The sequence below is a fragment of the Mobula birostris genome, chromosome 15, assembly GCF_030028105.1.
Source record: "Mobula birostris isolate sMobBir1 chromosome 15, sMobBir1.hap1, whole genome shotgun sequence".
Lineage (NCBI taxonomy): Eukaryota > Metazoa > Chordata > Chondrichthyes > Myliobatiformes > Myliobatidae > Mobula > Mobula birostris.
This window is the reverse complement of record NC_092384.1, coordinates 11,537,944-11,555,138: the sequence shown is the minus strand read 5'-3', so window position 1 is coordinate 11,555,138 and position 17,195 is coordinate 11,537,944. Positions and strand designations below refer to the sequence as shown.

The following is a 17,195-nucleotide window of genomic DNA, read 5'->3' as shown; positions in this document are numbered from 1 at the left end:
GTATGGATGTGGTAGGCTGAATAGCCAATTTCTATACTAATTGACCCTGTAACCAGAGAAACGAAGGAAGCCCATGGGGAAAACTTAACACAGACATACAGTGCTGCAGGAACTCAGCAGGTCCTGAAAAAACAGTTGGCATTTCCGGCTGAGACCCTTCAGCAGGTCAGCCCAAAACATCAGCTGCTTGTTTCTGTCCATAGAAGTTCCTCCCGCATTTATTTGTGCTGCTGTAGATTTCCAGCTTCTGCAGAATCTCGTGTTTAACTCAGACAGTACCTGAGGCCAGAGTCAAACCCAGGCTGTCAAAGCTACAAGACAGCACTACCTCTAGCTGTTCCACTGTACCACCCAATACTAATAGGTCAAAGTTCCTTGTTCACTATTCTCCTGGAATAAAGCAGGCTGTGCGGTGGAAGCAGCTTCTGCAGGCTAGGATCAAAGGGCACAATTTACAGCTTGCTTGCAACAAGGTTGGCAATTCCCATTAAATCCAAGCATATTATCACTAGAATGAAAATCAAACCCACTTCTAATGAGGCACTGCAGCTTTCAAAGAGTCAGACTCGACTTCCAATTTAATAATATTGATTCTAATCTCAAAGTCACTCTCATCATTTAGGGAGGGGGAGGGGTTGGTTACAGCCTTATATTAGCTGTACTTCAGGAATTCACGCTGGGTAATTTCACAGCAATAAACTGCCAATAGCGGAAGCAGGACAGGGCTATAAACCTCCTCCCCCCTCCCCCTGGGGGGACAATATACTTCCTCTCTGCAAATTACTCCATCAGTTTTACCTCAAGTCTTTTGCAGAAGGCTATCCATCTGACCTTTAACCCAAACCATTAACCAGGCGAAATGTAAAATCACGCAGTGGGGATGCATCCTTAAAGCTAAACACTTGCTGCACATTCACAACCAGTCCCCCAACTCTTACCAACAGTAAGGGTTGCTCCAGCACAGTGAAGGCAAGAACCAGGCTTTGAAATGCAGATAGTTCAGCATACAAAAACACCTCCGTCAGAAGCAATCACCCCTTTCCCAGGGATGCTGCGATGATCTCCTACTCTGTTGGTTATTCCTTTATTGTCATTTCAGCACTTCTTTTTGCATGACCTCAAATTATATTACAATCTGTGCCCCATTCTGTTATCCCAACTAGAGTTACTGCAAATCCCAACACAACAGATTCTGCAAATGCTGGAAATCACACAGAGCAACACACACAGACTGCTGGAGGAACACTGTAGGTCAGGCAGCATCAATGGAGATTAATAAAGAGTTGCTCATTCAGGCTGAGATCCTTCGCTAGAACTCAGGAAGGGTCTTATCAGGTCCTGGTGAAGGGTCTTGACCCGAATGGTCAACTTTCATGCAAACATGCAGCGACCTCTGAGGACAGTTGTGAACTGGATGGGAATTTCCTGTAGATTCAGAGTTACTATAACTAAGACTAAATTTTTGGCTAAACTTTCATTCAGATCTACTCAATTCCTTGAATTCAGTTTGCCCAACTCATGTGATGCGATTATAGTTCTGGGCCCATGGCTGTCCTGATACATGAACAACCCTATGTTACAGTCAATCTTCACTAATCTGACTACCTGTAATCCGGTTCCTTTGATAATCCGGCACTGATTTCAAATTTTTCGTGCAACTGCAATTTCAAATTTCCCGGGCCACCGTACTAATCTGCTGCACATTGTTTTGGTTGCATTAGATCTGTTCACGTGTTGGCGCGCTCTTGTAAGCACAGACAGGCGATTCCTGCTTGTTTTCCTGCATTTATTAATATCATTTGCATGAGGCACAGCCGCCCGGCACCCGCCCGTCTTACCCGCCAGCGGCGGGGGAGCTGGCGTTCGCTGGGTCGGTCCGCCTTCTCGCCCGCCTGCTGGCAGTCGCGCACTGCCCTCTGGCATCGCCCGGCCGGCACTCCATTCTCTTCTGCCTACGACCTCAAATCAGACGTGGCGACTTGCTGAATTTAAGCATATTACTAAGCAGAGGAAAAGGAACTAACGAGGATTCCCTCAGTAACTGCGAGTGAAGAGGGAAGAGCCCAGCACCGAATCCCCGGCTGCCTGGCGGTCGAGTGAAATGTGGTGTATAGAAGACCTTCTTTCTCCGACTTCTGCTTCTGCTCACCCAGACGTGCTGCCACCAACATCAACAGTTTGTGAAGAAACGGTTGTGCCAGTTTCAGCACCAGTTCCTGATGCTTCACTCACTTTTCAAGATGAAGATGTTGATGATCCTGACAACCCCACACTTGTAGACATGTAACTTTGCCTGAAGGTATATTAAACGTCTCACCTTAGAAGCGGAAGTGCTCAACTGTTCTGTATAAGTTAATTCCTGTACATTTACCTGTACCCTTTATTTTATCTGCGCCTGTGCAGTATATTACTTTATTAACATTTCACTTGCTACTCATTTAATATTTCTGTTTCATTATTATCTAACTTGTACTGATTTACATGATATCTTAAAGGTATGATGAGGCGGTTAGCTATTGCTTAATGTGATCCTTCTGTAATTCGGCATTTTCACTAATCCGGCACTCCTCAGGTCCCAGTGGTGCCAGATTATAGAAGATCGACCTGTACATTGGAAAATGCATCAGGAAATACTGTGCATCCAGAACCAGCTCCTTCACAAGAGCAAGGCCATAAGAGACAAAATTAAGCCATTCGAATCTGCTCCGCATTCCATCGTGGTTGATTTATTATCCCTCTCATCCCATCCTCCCTGTAACCTCTGATGTTTTAAATATACCCAATGACTTGGCCTCCATAGCCACCTGTGGCAACGAATTCCACAGATTCTCCACCCTCTGGCTAGAGAAATACCTTCTCATCTCGGTTCTAAAGGGACATCCTTCTATTTTTGGTCCTAGGCTTCCCCACTATGAGAAACATCCTGTCCAAGTTCACTCTATCTAAACACAAGAAAGTCTGCAGATGCTGGAATTCTGAAGCAACAGAATTGAGCTCAGCAGTTCGGGCAGCATCTATGGAAATGAATAAACAGTTGACATTTCAGGTTGAGATCCTTCTTCAGGACTGGAAAGGAAGGGGAAAGATGCCAAAATAAAAAGGAAGGGGAGGGGAAGATGGATAGCTGGAAGGTGATAGATGAAGGACGGGAGGGGAAGGATCTGATAGGAGAGGAGAGTGGACTGTAGGAGAAAGTGAAGGAAGAGGGGACCCAGCGGGAGGTGATAGACAGGTGAGAGGAGATAAGGGGACAGAGTGGGAAATGGAAGAAGAGGGGAGGGGGACAGAATTTTTTTTTTACCGGAAGGCAGAATCGATATTCATGCTATCAGATTGGAGGCTACCAAGACGGAATACAAGATGTTGCTCCTCCACCTTGGGGGTGGCTTCCATTGTGGCACAAGAGGAGGCCATGGACTGACATGTCGGAATGGGAATGGCAATTGTAATTAAAATGTCTGGCCACCGGGAAGTTCCACTTTTGGCAGATAGAGTGAAGGTGCTCAGTGAAGCAGTCACCTTATTTACTATGGTTCTCACCCAATGCAGAGGAGGCCACATCAGGAGCACCAGACGCAAGAGATGATCCCAGCAGATTCGCAGCTAAAGTGTTGCCTCACCTGGAAGGACTGTATAGGGTCCTGAACGGAGGTGAGGGAGGAGGTGAATGGGCAGGTGTAGCACTTTGGCTGCTTATGAGGATAAGTGCCAGGAGGGAGAACGGACAAAGGAATGATGGAGGGAGTCATCCCTGTGGAAATTGGGGGTATGATGTGTTGTCTGGAGGCTCATGGGTAAGGACAAGAGGAACTCTATCTCTGTTAAGTTGGAGGGAAGATGGGGTGAGTGCAGATGTTTGGGAAATGGAGGCAATGAAGGTGAGGTGGTGGTGGAAGGGAAATGCCGATCTTTGAAAAAGGAGGAAATCTCTGATGTCCTGGAAAGGAAAGCTGCATCCTGGGAACTGATGCGGTGGAGACAATGAAACTGAGGAAAGGGAATGGCAGTTTTACAGGACACAGAGTGGAAGAGGTAAGTTCGAGATAACCGTGGGAATCAGTAGGTTTATAAAAGATGGTGGTCGACAGTTTGTCCCCAGAGATGGAGGCAGAGTTTGAGAACGGGGAGGGAGGTGTTAGAAGTGGACCAAGTCTCTGTCTAGGTCTTTCAAAATTCAATAGGCTTCAATGAGATCTCTCCTCATTCTTCTAAGCTCTAGCAAGACTTGGCCCAGAGCCCTCAAACATACCTCATATATTAACCCTTTCACTCCCTGGATAATTCTCTTAAAGAGGGGTGAGAGGCAGTGGAGGAACCAGCCTCAAGTCCCAGAGAGCGTACCTTGACGCCGGCGGCTGCTGATCTTGCGGAAGAGTGTCCCGTCACACAGACGATTGAGGCGCTGCTGTTTGATCAATTCCATCAGCTCTGGTTTCAATCTCTCTCTCAGCTCCCTGTGCAACCGAAATACAGGCAGACAAAGGCAAGTATTCAACTGCGCATGTGCACAAAGTGACACACATAGAAGCACATCCCTCCGATATGAGGCACGCATACATTGATACCATCAGAATCCTCTTCCAAAATGCCTCTTCATTCGGATTACTAATGGCTCAAGCTCCTTCCTCTAGTTCAATACACTGCAAACCCCAATGGTCCACATTCACTCCCATTGTACAAAGGGCCAAATCCCTGCCCATTGAATCTGAGTATAAAGAACTCCAATGGACCCAATATCGTCCTATTCATTTCATTTTACAATCCCAATGTACCAGGTCCTTCTGTTCACTGCTATCATTTGAGAGCACGAACAGCCCAAGTGAGTGTAGAATTTGAAGGAGTTGAAGGAAATTATGAGCTGGAATCTCTCCAGCTTTTACAAACCACTTCTTCCCTTCCATAGCACTAGGAATCTTGCAAGTATTACAGCAGGTAGTCATTGAAATAGGTTCTAATGTTTTCAATGGGTTATAGAGAGGTGGTGAAGTTTGGGAGGGAATTCCAGAGCTCAGAGCTTTGGCAGCTAAAAGCACAACGGGGGAGTGATTGGCAATTAACCAATAGTCGAGGGATTCCCATAATGGGGTCCAAAGATCCCCCCTGTTAATGGTAAGGGTCCGTGACGTAAGAAAGGTTGGAAAATCTTGCCAGAAATGGAGGAGTGTAGAAATCTGGAATGGTTATAGGTCCTGAAGAGATTACAGAGATAGGAAAGAACATGGTGATGAGCAAGTTGGAAGTTGAAGATAAACAACTTAGGCAGTATTAGAGCTTCATCTTAATGAAATCCATGTGCATTTCAGAAGTAATCACTTCATGACAGTGAGAGTGATGCTTCTTCCCCACAACCAAGATCAGTAACTCAGGACAATGTTTAAAACATGTTGAATATTAATTATGGGATCCAGCAAAATAAGAAAGAACCTGGTCCACCTCATCTTTTGCCAGCTGACAAGGTCACTAATACCTGGAAGATAGAAAGGCTTAGGTACATTCTTGAAACATCTCAAATCTTTGGTCATCACATTTCCACTTCATGTCACACTCAACAAGGCTGTGTTAAACTCTTACAGGACTGGTGGCGCCAGAGTCTCTTCCTGATGCATTCTCTCTGTTTGACGTAATTTGAGAATTTCACTGTAGTTCAGGGCATTGACCTTGTTGCGAAACAGCTCAAGGGAGGTGGGCTTGGTCGCCAGTGTCCGTGTGATCTGCTCTCGTACCACCTGCATAACCTGGAACAGATGACAGAGAGATCTGTTAGTCTCTGATCCACAAGGAGTTTTGCGCTCTTCAGTGTGAAGGGACTATTGTGCTGGAAGAGGGTCACCATTCAGATCAAATGCACCTTATTATTCTTCCACTTGTGGCTTTTTAAACTTGCTAAGACACAACTCAAAGTAAAGCATAGATAATTACAGCACAGTACAGGCCCTTCAGTTAATGATGCTGTTGCGACCTTTTTACTTGCTCCAAGGTCAATCTAACCTGCCCTCCTACATAGCCCTCAATTTTTCTATCATCCATGTGCTTATTAAATGCCCCTAGTGTACCTTCTAGTACAAAAAATAAGAGAATCAAAGTTGGCGGTGAAAACATCAGGAAGAAAACATCAATAATTTCAGATATGCGGATGACATTGTGTTACCTGCAAGTACGGAAGAAGAACTACAAAACTTAATTGATATAGTTGTTGAAGAAAGTGCAAAAATGAGTCTATCAATTGCAAAGAGACAGAATGTATGGTGATATCCAAAAAGAAGGAGAATCCTATCTGCAGGCTGAGAATAAATGGGGAAAACATAAAACAATTACAGAACTTTTGCTACTTAGGAAGCTGGGTGGCATCAGATGGCAGGTGCGACTCGGACATCAAAAGAAGAATAGGGATGGCAAAAGACACCTTTACGAGAATGAAGAGTATACTGACCAATACTAAACTAGGCATGACAACCCGCCTCAGAGTACTGAAATGTTACGTTTATCCTGTTATGTTATATAGTTCAGAATGTTAGAAAATATCTAGTAACATGAGGAATTAAAGCAGCAGAGATGTGGTTCTTGAGGAGGATGCAACGAATATCATGGACAAAACGAATATCTAATGAGGATGTCATGAACAGAGCAAGCACAAAAAGAGAAATAATGTATGAGATCATGAGAAGGCAACATAACTTCATTGGACATGTGATTAGGAAAGAGGAGTTAGAATGCATAGTAATTATGGGAAAGATTGAAGGGAAGAAAGCAAGAGGAAGGCAAAGACAAATGATGATGGAGACAGCAGCCAGAGAACTGGAAATGAATACCAATGAATTGATCCACTTGACCTGAAACAGGAGTGTGTGGGCCGTGGCAGTCAAAGCTCAAACTAGGCACGGCACCTGATGATGATGATGAATGTATCTGCCCCTACACCAACTCAAGCAGTTCCGCTCACTGTGTAAAAAAAAACTTACCTCTGACATCCTACCTACACTTTCCTCTGATCACTTTAAAATTATTCCCTCTTGCATTAACTTTTTTTGCCTTGGGAAAAAGTTTCTGGCTAACCATTCAATCTATGCCTCTTATCATCTTGTACACCTCTATTAAGTCATCTCTAATCCTCCTTCATTCCAAAGGGAAAAGTCCTAGCTCACTCAACCTGTCCTCTTAAAATATGCTCTCAAATCTAAAAGGAAGGAGTTCTTCCTGGTCCTACTAGTTAAAAAGAGTCAATCAAATTATGAATCAGAATACGGCTGATAATACTGGCATTTATATCCTAACAAGCTGGTAGTACCTTCAAGTGAGTTTCCCCCCAAAATCGATCTTATACAATTATACAATGACATTACAGTCTCTGCACTCACTATGCCTAACACTCATTCATGATACTTATATATATTAACAAAGCACAATTATATTCTCCAATATTTTATCGGTGCCGGGTCTAAGGGCTTAATGCACAGGGTCCAGGAGCAGCCGATGTCAACGGGGGTGCTGGCACAGTGGCACAGCTGGCAGAGCCACTGCCTCACAGCTACAGTGACCTAGCTTCAGTCCTGACTCTGTGGAGTTTACACATTCTCCCTGTGACTGTGCAGGCTCTCTCTCACGTCAGATGATAGGTTAATTGGCCGCTGTACATTGCCCTAACATGTCGATGAGTGGTGGAATCTGGTTGGAATGGATGGGAATAAAATAGATTGAGTATAGGATTAGCGAAGACAGCTGGGTAGTGGTCAGTCTGCAGGTTAGTTAAAGGGCTTGTTTCAGAGATGTATCAGTACAATTTTATGGAAACCCTACATCGTGGCCTTTTCCCCACAGAATCTTTATGATGGCTACACCGAGCTTCAGCGTGTGCCTCAGCACATACTCCTACAGCTTGGAACATGCCAGTTCAGTGGCAAACATCACACCTGGAGACCATCAAGCTCAATGTGATGAGCAGATCAACGTGCGTCTTTCACCAAGATGATGATCTTCAGTTCATCTCAGTTTGTGTCCAGGCAGACCACAGATTCTGGTGTTACACATGGGACAAACTTCAGCAAAGATCGTTGGATCCCTCCCCAGACCCTTGTTTTTTGGACAAACCTGCACCCTGAGAAGTTGGACTACCATCTCGTCTGCACCACAGTGAGATCAGCATGTGGTGATATTGAGATTCCAGCTGTGCATGAAGGATGTGACAGGACCTTTCTCACCAGTAGCCTGACTTTCTGTAGCAAAGCAATACATCTCAGTGACTTACAAAGCTGTTAATCACCCTCTTGAAGCCTGGAGATACACTGGGTGGCAAGGATGCAAGTTAGGTTTTTATCACACCCTGACAGCTTCAAGGCAACCATTCCTTATCCCAGCATTTCTGAGCCCAAACTCAGATCATTAACATACCCCTCTGGATACCACCCTTGTGTTCTAATTGGCGTTGTAGTCTGCATGGATTTCTTAGGGTGACCTGGCCAACATTCAAATTACTAAAAGTAGGCTAGAATCGCAAATCCTCTCAACTGTTATTTGTAGGATCTTGCAGTACAGAAATTGTTACCGTCTATCTAAATTCCCTGCACAGTGTGTAAATATTTTAAAATTGCATCACTTATTGCATTTATCAGCTGTAGATGTTCCCCATTATTGATCTGCTAAAGTTAAAGTATCTTCTTTACCCATCTATAATAAATCACGTCATAATTTTAAATCCCCCGTTAGATAACCAGTCACTTTTCTAGGATTACAGTCTCTCCCCTTCATGAGGATGTTTCAATGTTTGTCACAAATCTAAAAGGCTATTGCCTATCAATCAATCGTTTTAAAGGAAATGACCTCATGGTTGAGATGGTAACAGGCATTTATGCTGCTGTTTGACTTTTGAATAGGTTGCATCCCAGTAAATCATTTGGTGCTCGCTGCCAGGCCTATCATTTATTGCAGGCTGTTAGCTGTTCCTGTTGAACCAGCTGCTGATGTTTCTCCTCCTCCAGCTGAAATTGCTGGCAAAGTGCTATAGCTTACCGAAACATTCAATTAACATTAGTACCACACCATACTGCACTCCCACTCACAGATATCAGCAACACTGATATTTGACTGGAAGGGTGGGAAGGGGAATGGAGGGGGTGAGGGGGGAAGGGGGAGGGGAGAGGAGGGGGTTGAGCAGAGGAAAGATGGGAGAGAGTTCAGTCTCATGCCTTGCAACAGAAATATTTGCCCCTCACACTGTATTTCAACACATGGAAACCCTTCAACCCTTTGAGCCAGAACTCAGATTTACAGTAACTATAAAGCAAACATCACACACAGTGTGTAAGTACAAATTAACCAGAAATAATATTGTCAAATATCATTGTAACATTTAAAGAACCTCTTGTTACATATTTTCCATGTGTTTGACCTTAAAAGCAAATCACAAACTCAGGAATTAGTAGCTGAGCCCCTCAAACCTGTTCTCAGCTGATCTGACTACCTGAACACCATATTCCTATCTCATGTTGATAACATCTTCTTGCTTATCAAAAATCTATCTCTCTCTGCCTTGAAGTACCCTCCTGCACCAACCTTTGAAAAATGTTTCGAAGGAATTACCACCCTCAGAAAAAGATCACTTTATCTATGATAAATGGGCAACACTTTTATTTTTAAAGAGTGATCCCTTGTGAAAATACGCTCTCAACAACCACTCTGCATTTTATATGTTTCAATCATTCTCGCTCATTTATGACCAAGATACATTGGAGAAGAATTAGGCCATTCAGCTCATCAAGTCTGCTCTGCCAAACAATCATGGCTGAACTTTCCCTCTCATTCCCCACCCCGTCTTCTCTACATAAACTTTGATGCCTTTACTAATCAAGAACCTATCAACCTCTACTTTAAATATACCCAATGACTTGGCCTCCACAGCTGTCTGTGGCAACAAATTCTGCAGATTCACCAATCTGGCTAAAGAAATTCCTCCTCATCTTTGTTCTAAGGAGACTTTCTTGTATTCTGAGTCTGTTGCCTCTGGTTCTAGACTCCTTCACTATTGAAAACATCCTCTCCACATGAACTCTATTTAGATATGTGTTATGTTTTAATGAGATAGAACTTGGAAATCTACAGTGCATTACAGGCCCTTCGGCCCACAATGTTGTGCTGACCATGTAACCTACTCTAGAAACTGCCTAGAATTTCCCTAGTGCATAGTCCTCTATTTTTCTAAGCTCCTTGCACCTGAGGCTCTTAAAAGATGCTATTGTATCTGTTTCCACTGCCACCGCCAGCAGTGCATTCCATACACCCACCACTCTCGGTGTGATCTCCACTCATTTTCTAAACTCCAGCCAATACAGGCCTACACCCATCAAACACTACGGATGCAAGTCAAAGTTGTCCAACTTTTTCCATAGGAAGTGATTAACTTTTATGGGGGAGGAGTGAACAATGGATAGAGACGTCATCCAATGCCTTACCCTCAGGCTATTTGGCTCAAATGAGAAATTGGTGATCAAGCCCACTTGTACATGACCCTCTCATCTGGCGGGACAAAGTTCATAAGACCACTCAGGAAATTTGGAGAGGGTTCACCAGGATATTGTCTGGCTTGGGGGAAGTTAGTCTTGGACTGACAGGCTGGGCTTGTTTTCCCTGAAGAAAAAGACACTGAGTGGTGACCTCAAAGAAATGTATAAGATTGTGAGAAGCATAAACAGGATAGACAGAATCTTCTTCCCCCATCAAAAACAAGGGAGCATAGTTTTAAGTAGATTTAAGGGGCAAGGTTTTTTTTACACATAGAGGGTGATTGATAGCTGGAATGTACTGTGAGAGAAGGTGGTGGAGTCTGATACAATCATTACATTGAAGAGGCATTGAGACACTCAGTTAGGCACTGCGTGGGATATGGGTCTAATGTGGGTTAATAGAAATCGCATAGATGGTGGATGAATGGCATGGGTATGTTGGCTGTTTCAGGCTGTACCACTCGGTGACTATTAGCTTTTTATTTGGTGTGAGAGGGTTGGAGACCATCCCAAACACCTGCCTGAAGACTCAGAGGTTAAACATCAGCTGTAGACAATCCATCACATTATGTGCATCCCCCAGTTTAATGAGATCATGTTATGGTGAAGTTGTGTAAAATGCTGGTGAGACCTAATTTGAAGTATTTGTTCCAGTTATGGTCAACTACCTAATGGAAAGATATTAAAAAGTTCAAAGGAGTACAGCTAAAATATACAGGCTTAGCCCCTTGCTCTACTCGCTTTATACTTGTGACTGTATGATAAGCACGGCTCTAATGCCATCTTTAACCTATGAACTCACTTTCAAGGACTCTCACATTTTCGCTATTTATTGCTTATTTATTATTATACTTACTTATTTTTATATTTGCTAAGTTTGATGTCGTTTGCACACTGGCTGTCCACCAGTCTTTCATTGATAGTGCAGTCTTTCATTGATTCTATTATGGTTATTTGAGTTATGTGTGGGCACATGGCCAAGTGGTTAAAGCATTGGACTAGCTACCTGAAGGTCGTGAGTTCGAGCCCCAGCCGAGGCAGTGTGTTGTGTCCTTGAGCAAGGCACTTAATCACACATTGCTCTGCGATGACACTGGCGCCAAGCTGTCTGGGTCCTAATGCCCTTCCTTTGGACAACATTGGTGTCGTGGAGAGGGGAGACTTGCAGCATGGGCAACTGCTGGTCTTCCATACAGCCTTGCCCAGGCCTGTGCCCTGGAGAGTGAAGATCCATGGTCTCACAAGACTAACGGATGCCTTTATTTGAGTTATTGAGTATGCCTGCAAGAAAATGAATCTCAGGGTTGTTTATGGTGACATATATGTACTTTGATAATAAACTTACTTTGAACAAGGATGTTGATGGGATTTGAGAACCTGAGTTATGAGGAAAGGTTGAATAAGTTTGGACTCTATTCCCCAGAGCACAGGAGAATGAGGATATATTTGAGAGAGGCATACAAAATGATGAGGGGTATTGACAAGGTAAGTGCAAGCAGGCTTATTCCACTGAGGAAATCTGCTGACGCTGGAACTTCAAGCAATACACGTAAGAATTGCTGGTGAATGCAGCAGGCCAGGCAGCATCTATAGGAAGAGGTACAGTGCACGTTTTGGGCCGAGACCCTTCGTCAGGACTAACTGAAAGAAGAGTTAGTAAGAGATTTGAAAGTGGGAGGGGGAGGGGGTGATCCAAAATGATAGGAGAAGACAGGAGGGGGAGGGATGGAGCCAAGAGCTGGACAGGTGATAGGCAAAAGGGCTATGAGAGGATCATGGGATGGGAGTCCTAGGGAGAAAGAAAGGGGGGGGGGGAAATCCCAGAGGATAGGCAAGGAGTATAGTGAGAGGGACAGAGGGAGAAAGAGAGAGAGAGAAAAATATATATATAATAATAAATAAATAAATAAATAATGGATGGGGTACGAAGGGGAGGTGGGGCATTAATGGAAGTTAGAGAAGTTCCCCCCCCCTTTCTTTCTCCCTAGGCCTCCCGTCCCATGATCCTTTCATATCCCTTTTGCCAATCAACTTTTCAGCTCTTAGCTTCATCCCACTCCCTCCTGTCTTCTCCTGTCATTTTGGATCACCCCCTTCCCCCCCTCTCAAATCTCTTACCATCTCTTCTTTCAGTTAGTCCTGACGAAGGGTCTTGGCCTGAAACGTCGACTGTACCTCTTCCTATAGATGCTGCCTGGCCTGCTGCATTCACCAGCAACTTTTATGTGCGTTGCTTACTCCACTGAGGTTGGGTGAGACTACAACTAAAGGTCATAGGTTATGGGTGAAAGATGAAATATTTAAGGGGGACATGAGCAGAAACTTCACTCAGAGGGTGGTGAGAGTGTGGAATGAGCTGTCAGCAGAGGTGGTGGACGTGGGTTCGATTTTAACATTTAAGGGAAATTTGGATAAGTACATGGATGGGAGGGCTAGGTTGATGGGGCTTGGCACGGACAAGATGGATGGGCCTTTTATGCAGTAGTGCTCTATGTCTGATCCACATCTCAATTCATTCGGTACAGGTTCCATAACACATGGAGATGGCACTTCACCCACTATTCAACATTCAGGGGACATGCACTGTGTCTGAGCTCCAAAACATTCTGTATAGAAAACCTCATGTGCTGCTTAGGATAACATAAGTGGAACTTGTTTCATGAAAGCATTTCTGTTTTAAATAACAATCTGCCGGAGGAACTCAGTGGGTTCACCAGCATCTTTACATGCACAGTGTCCTACCTCAAGAGCTTCTTACCCAGTCTCCAGCATCTTTACATGAGTGCGCCTGCGAGGGCTGAGATCCCCCGCCCAAACTTTCAGTCACCCCAGCAACTCCCCCTGTATCAGACAGAAGGAAGCTCTTCAGGAATCTGTGCCAGGGTAGGCTCAGAAAAAGCTGAACAGTGATCTACTGGGCCATTCCACAAGGACAGAGGGAAATGCAGAAGCCAGCTCACCAGAGGACCCACTATAAAATCTGCACCTGCTCACTCAATGTGCTTCCGTAAAGGGGTTGTGTGCAGGGAGCTACCTGCCTTGCATTGTGTGGGGAGCCTCAGTGGCAGGCCACAAGCTATTAACCTTTTTAACGTGCTCATCTGCCCCCTTCTGTTCTGAGCAGCTGCTGCCTTTTAATTGATGTTGTCTGACGTGGGATTAACTTTAACCCATTGTATATCAGACTGCTTGGTAGTGGCAACATCTGAAGGTCAAAGCAAAATTCTAGTGATGAGAGTTTCACAACCTCAGGCAGCAAGCATTCCTGACACACAAGGGATTCTGCAGATGCTGGAAATCCAGAGCAACACTCACAAATGCCGGAGGAACTCAGCAGGTCTGGCAGCATTTTCGGAGGGAATAAACAGTTGACGACTTGTGACAACACCCTTCATCGGGACTGGAAAGGAAGGGTGAAGAAGCCAGAATAAGGTGGGGGGAGAGGAAGGCTTGCAGCTGATATTTGACATGAGGTGAGGGGGAAAGTGGGTGGGTGGGGATGAAGTAAGAAGCTGGGGTGATGGGTGGAAGAGGTGAAGGGCTGAAGAAGGAAGAATCTGAAAGGGGAGAAGAACAGACCATGGGAGAAGGGGGAGGAGGAGGGGCACCGGAGCTGGTGATGAGCAGGTGAGGAGATGATAAGAGACGAGAGGGGAGCCAGGATGTGGAATGGAAAAAGAAAGAAAGGGGAGGAGGGTCAGATTTCTGGAAGTTAGAGAAATCATTGTTCATGCCATCAGTTGGAGATTGGAAACACTTCTTATGACTTCCCTTTTGTGTCTCTCCCCTTTACCCGAACCAACAGTGATTCTCCACACCACTTGACCCAGCACAGTCAAGTGGCATTCAACAAAGTCCCCTTAAATCACCTCAATGTGTACTGATCCAGCAAGCAAAAAGCGGCTTGATCAGCCTGGATTCAGCGGGAGACTCTCTGTCCTACATCGAGATTCAAGCCCCACTCCAGAGTGCAGAGTCTACACTCTCCAGTACATTCTGAAGGCCTGTATGACAGAAGAGCAGCATTCAGCCCAACGACTCTGCTCGCCACTCTGTCATGACTGATATATTATCCGTCTCAACCCCATTCTCCTGCCTTCTCCCTGTAATCTTGGCCATCCTCACTAATCAAGAACCTATCAACCTCCACTTTAAATATACCCGATGGCAGTCTCCACAGCCATTTGTGGCAATGAATTTCACAGCTTCACCACCCACTGGCTAAAGAAATTTCCCCTCATCTCTGTTCTTTAAAGGGACATCCTTCTATTCTGAGGCTGTGCCCTCTGGTCCTAGACTACCCCACTATAGGAAACACCCTCTCCAGATCTACTCTATCCAGGCCTTTCGATACTCAATGAAATCCCCTGGTTCTTCCAAACTCCAGCGAGTACTGGCCCAGAGACATCAAACACCCCTCATACATTAACCTTGCAAACACGAGGAAATCTGCAGACGCTGGAATTTCAAGTGACACAAATAAAAGTTGTGCAGATGCTGGAATTTCAAGCAACACAGATAAAAGTTGTGCAGATGCTTCAAAAATGCCATCCTCTTCTCGCACAAAAATGCCATCCCCTTCTCGCAATTCCTCCGTCTCCGCCGCATCTGCTCTCAGGATGAGGCTTTTCATTCCAGGACGAAGGAGATGTCCTCCTTTTTTAAAGAAAGGGGTTTCCCTTCCTCCACCATCAACTCTGCTCTCAAACGCATCTCCCCCATTTCATGTACATCTGCTCTCACTCCATCCTCCCGCCACCCCACTAGGAATAGGGTTCCCCTGCTCCTCACCTACCACCCCACCAGCCTCCGGGTCCAACATATTATTCTCCGTAACTTCCGTCACTTCCAATGGGATCCCACCACTAAGCACATCTTTCCCACCCCCCCCCCATGCTTTCCGCAGGGATCACTCTCTACGCGACTCCCTTGTCCATTCATCACCCCCATCCCTCCCCACCGATCTCCCTCCTGGCACTTATCCTTGTAAGCAGAACAAGTGCTACACATGCCCTTACACTTCCTCCCTCACTACCATTCAGGGCCCCAGACAGTCCTTCCAGGTGAGGCGACACTTCACCTGTGAGTCGGCTGGGGTGATATACTGCATCCGGTGCTCCCGATGTGGCCTTCTATATATTGGCGAGACATGACGCAGACTGGGAGATCGTTTCGTTGAACACCTACGCTCTGTCCGCCAGAGAAAGCAGGATCTCCCAGTGGCCACACATTTTAATTCCATGTCCCATTCTGGCATGTCTATCCATGGCCTCCTCTACTGTCAAGAAGAAGCCACACTCAGGTTGGAGGAACAACACCTTATATTCCGTCCGGGTAGCCTCCAACCTGATGGCATGAACATTGACTTCTCAAACTTCCGCTAGTGCCCCACCTCTCCCTCGCATCCGTTATTTATTTATATACACACATCCTTTTTCTCTCTCTCCTTTTTCTCCCTCTGTCCCTCTCACTATACCCCTTGCCCATCCTCTGGGCTTCCCCCCTCCCCCTTTCTTTCTCCCTAGGCCTCCTGTCCCATGATCTTCTCATATCCTTTTTGCCAATCAACTGTCCAGCTCTTGGCTCCATCCCTCCCCCTCCTGTCTTCTCCTATCATTTCGGATCTCCCCCCCCCCCCCCACTTTCAAATCTTAATAGCTCTTCTTTCAGTTAGTCCTGACGAAGGGTCTCGGCCCGAAACGTCGACTGTACCTCTTCCTAGAGATGCTGCCTGGCCTGCTGCGTTCACCAGCAACTTTTATGTGCGTTGCTCATACATTAAGCTATTCATTCTCAGGCCCATTCTTGTGAATCCCTTTTGGACCGTCTGCAATGCCAGGACATCCTTTCTCATAGAAGGAGCCCAAACTGCTTACAATAGTCTATATGGCAGTCTGACAAACGTCTTATAAAGCCTCAGCATTACATCCTTGTTTTTATATTCTAGTCTTCTCAAAATGAATGCTAAAATTGTATTTGCCTTGCTTACCAACTCAACCTGCAAGTTAACCTTTAGGGAATCCTGCATGAGATCTCCGAAGTCCCTCTGCACTTCTAATTTCTGAATTTTCTCCCAGTTTAGAAAAGGCTATGCTGAACTTTTCTACCAAAGTGCCTGAGTATACATATCCCAACAATATATTCCATCTCCCACTTCTTCACCTATTCTCCCAATGTATCCAAGTCCTTCTATTGTTACGAACCCACAGGTTTCGTTTACTGTGGACTGTCACTTTAAGAGCGCCTAAATGAGGCGGGACTATGATGTTGTTGACTGACTGACTTGCAGCTTGATTAACCTGAAAAGAAGGACATAGACAGTCAGGGGAGAGGGGAGCGGGGGGGAGGCGGGAGGGGGGAGGGAGAGAGAGAGAGAGAGAGAGACACACAGACACACACACACACACACCAGCTGGTCACTGCGATGGTTTGAAACTCTTTCAAGCCCAGAAGATTGGGTTAAATATGGGCACATGATGGACAATGAATATGGGAATGTCACTTCGTAAAATCCAAAGGAGTGGATTTTGTTTGGGATATCCTGTGGAGACCACTTATGTGTTAACCCTTGCCTGGGTATGTTGTGTGGCAGCCACTTGAAGACGATATCCCTGTGACAGATCACTTTCGGTAATAATTCGTAAGTGGATTTGGAACGACATGACGGACAAGATCTACAGCGATTGTTATCTCGTTTTACCA

General features: G+C 45.2%; 1 protein-coding gene across 4 annotated transcripts in view; it reads right to left on the bottom strand.

Annotated features, from left to right (window-relative positions):
- Positions 1 to 17,195, bottom strand: part of elmo3 (engulfment and cell motility 3) — a 160,701-nt gene that overhangs the window by 30,288 nt on the left and 113,218 nt on the right. For all 4 annotated transcript variants that reach the window (XM_072279316.1, XM_072279315.1, XM_072279318.1 and 1 more), the window contains 2 exons: positions 5,572 to 5,735; positions 4,342 to 4,454 (listed from right to left, as the gene is read on the bottom strand). In XM_072279316.1, coding sequence (XP_072135417.1) covers positions 4,342 to 4,454; positions 5,572 to 5,735 — 277 coding nt within the window. The remainder of the gene's footprint in view (positions 1 to 4,341; positions 4,455 to 5,571; positions 5,736 to 17,195) is intronic.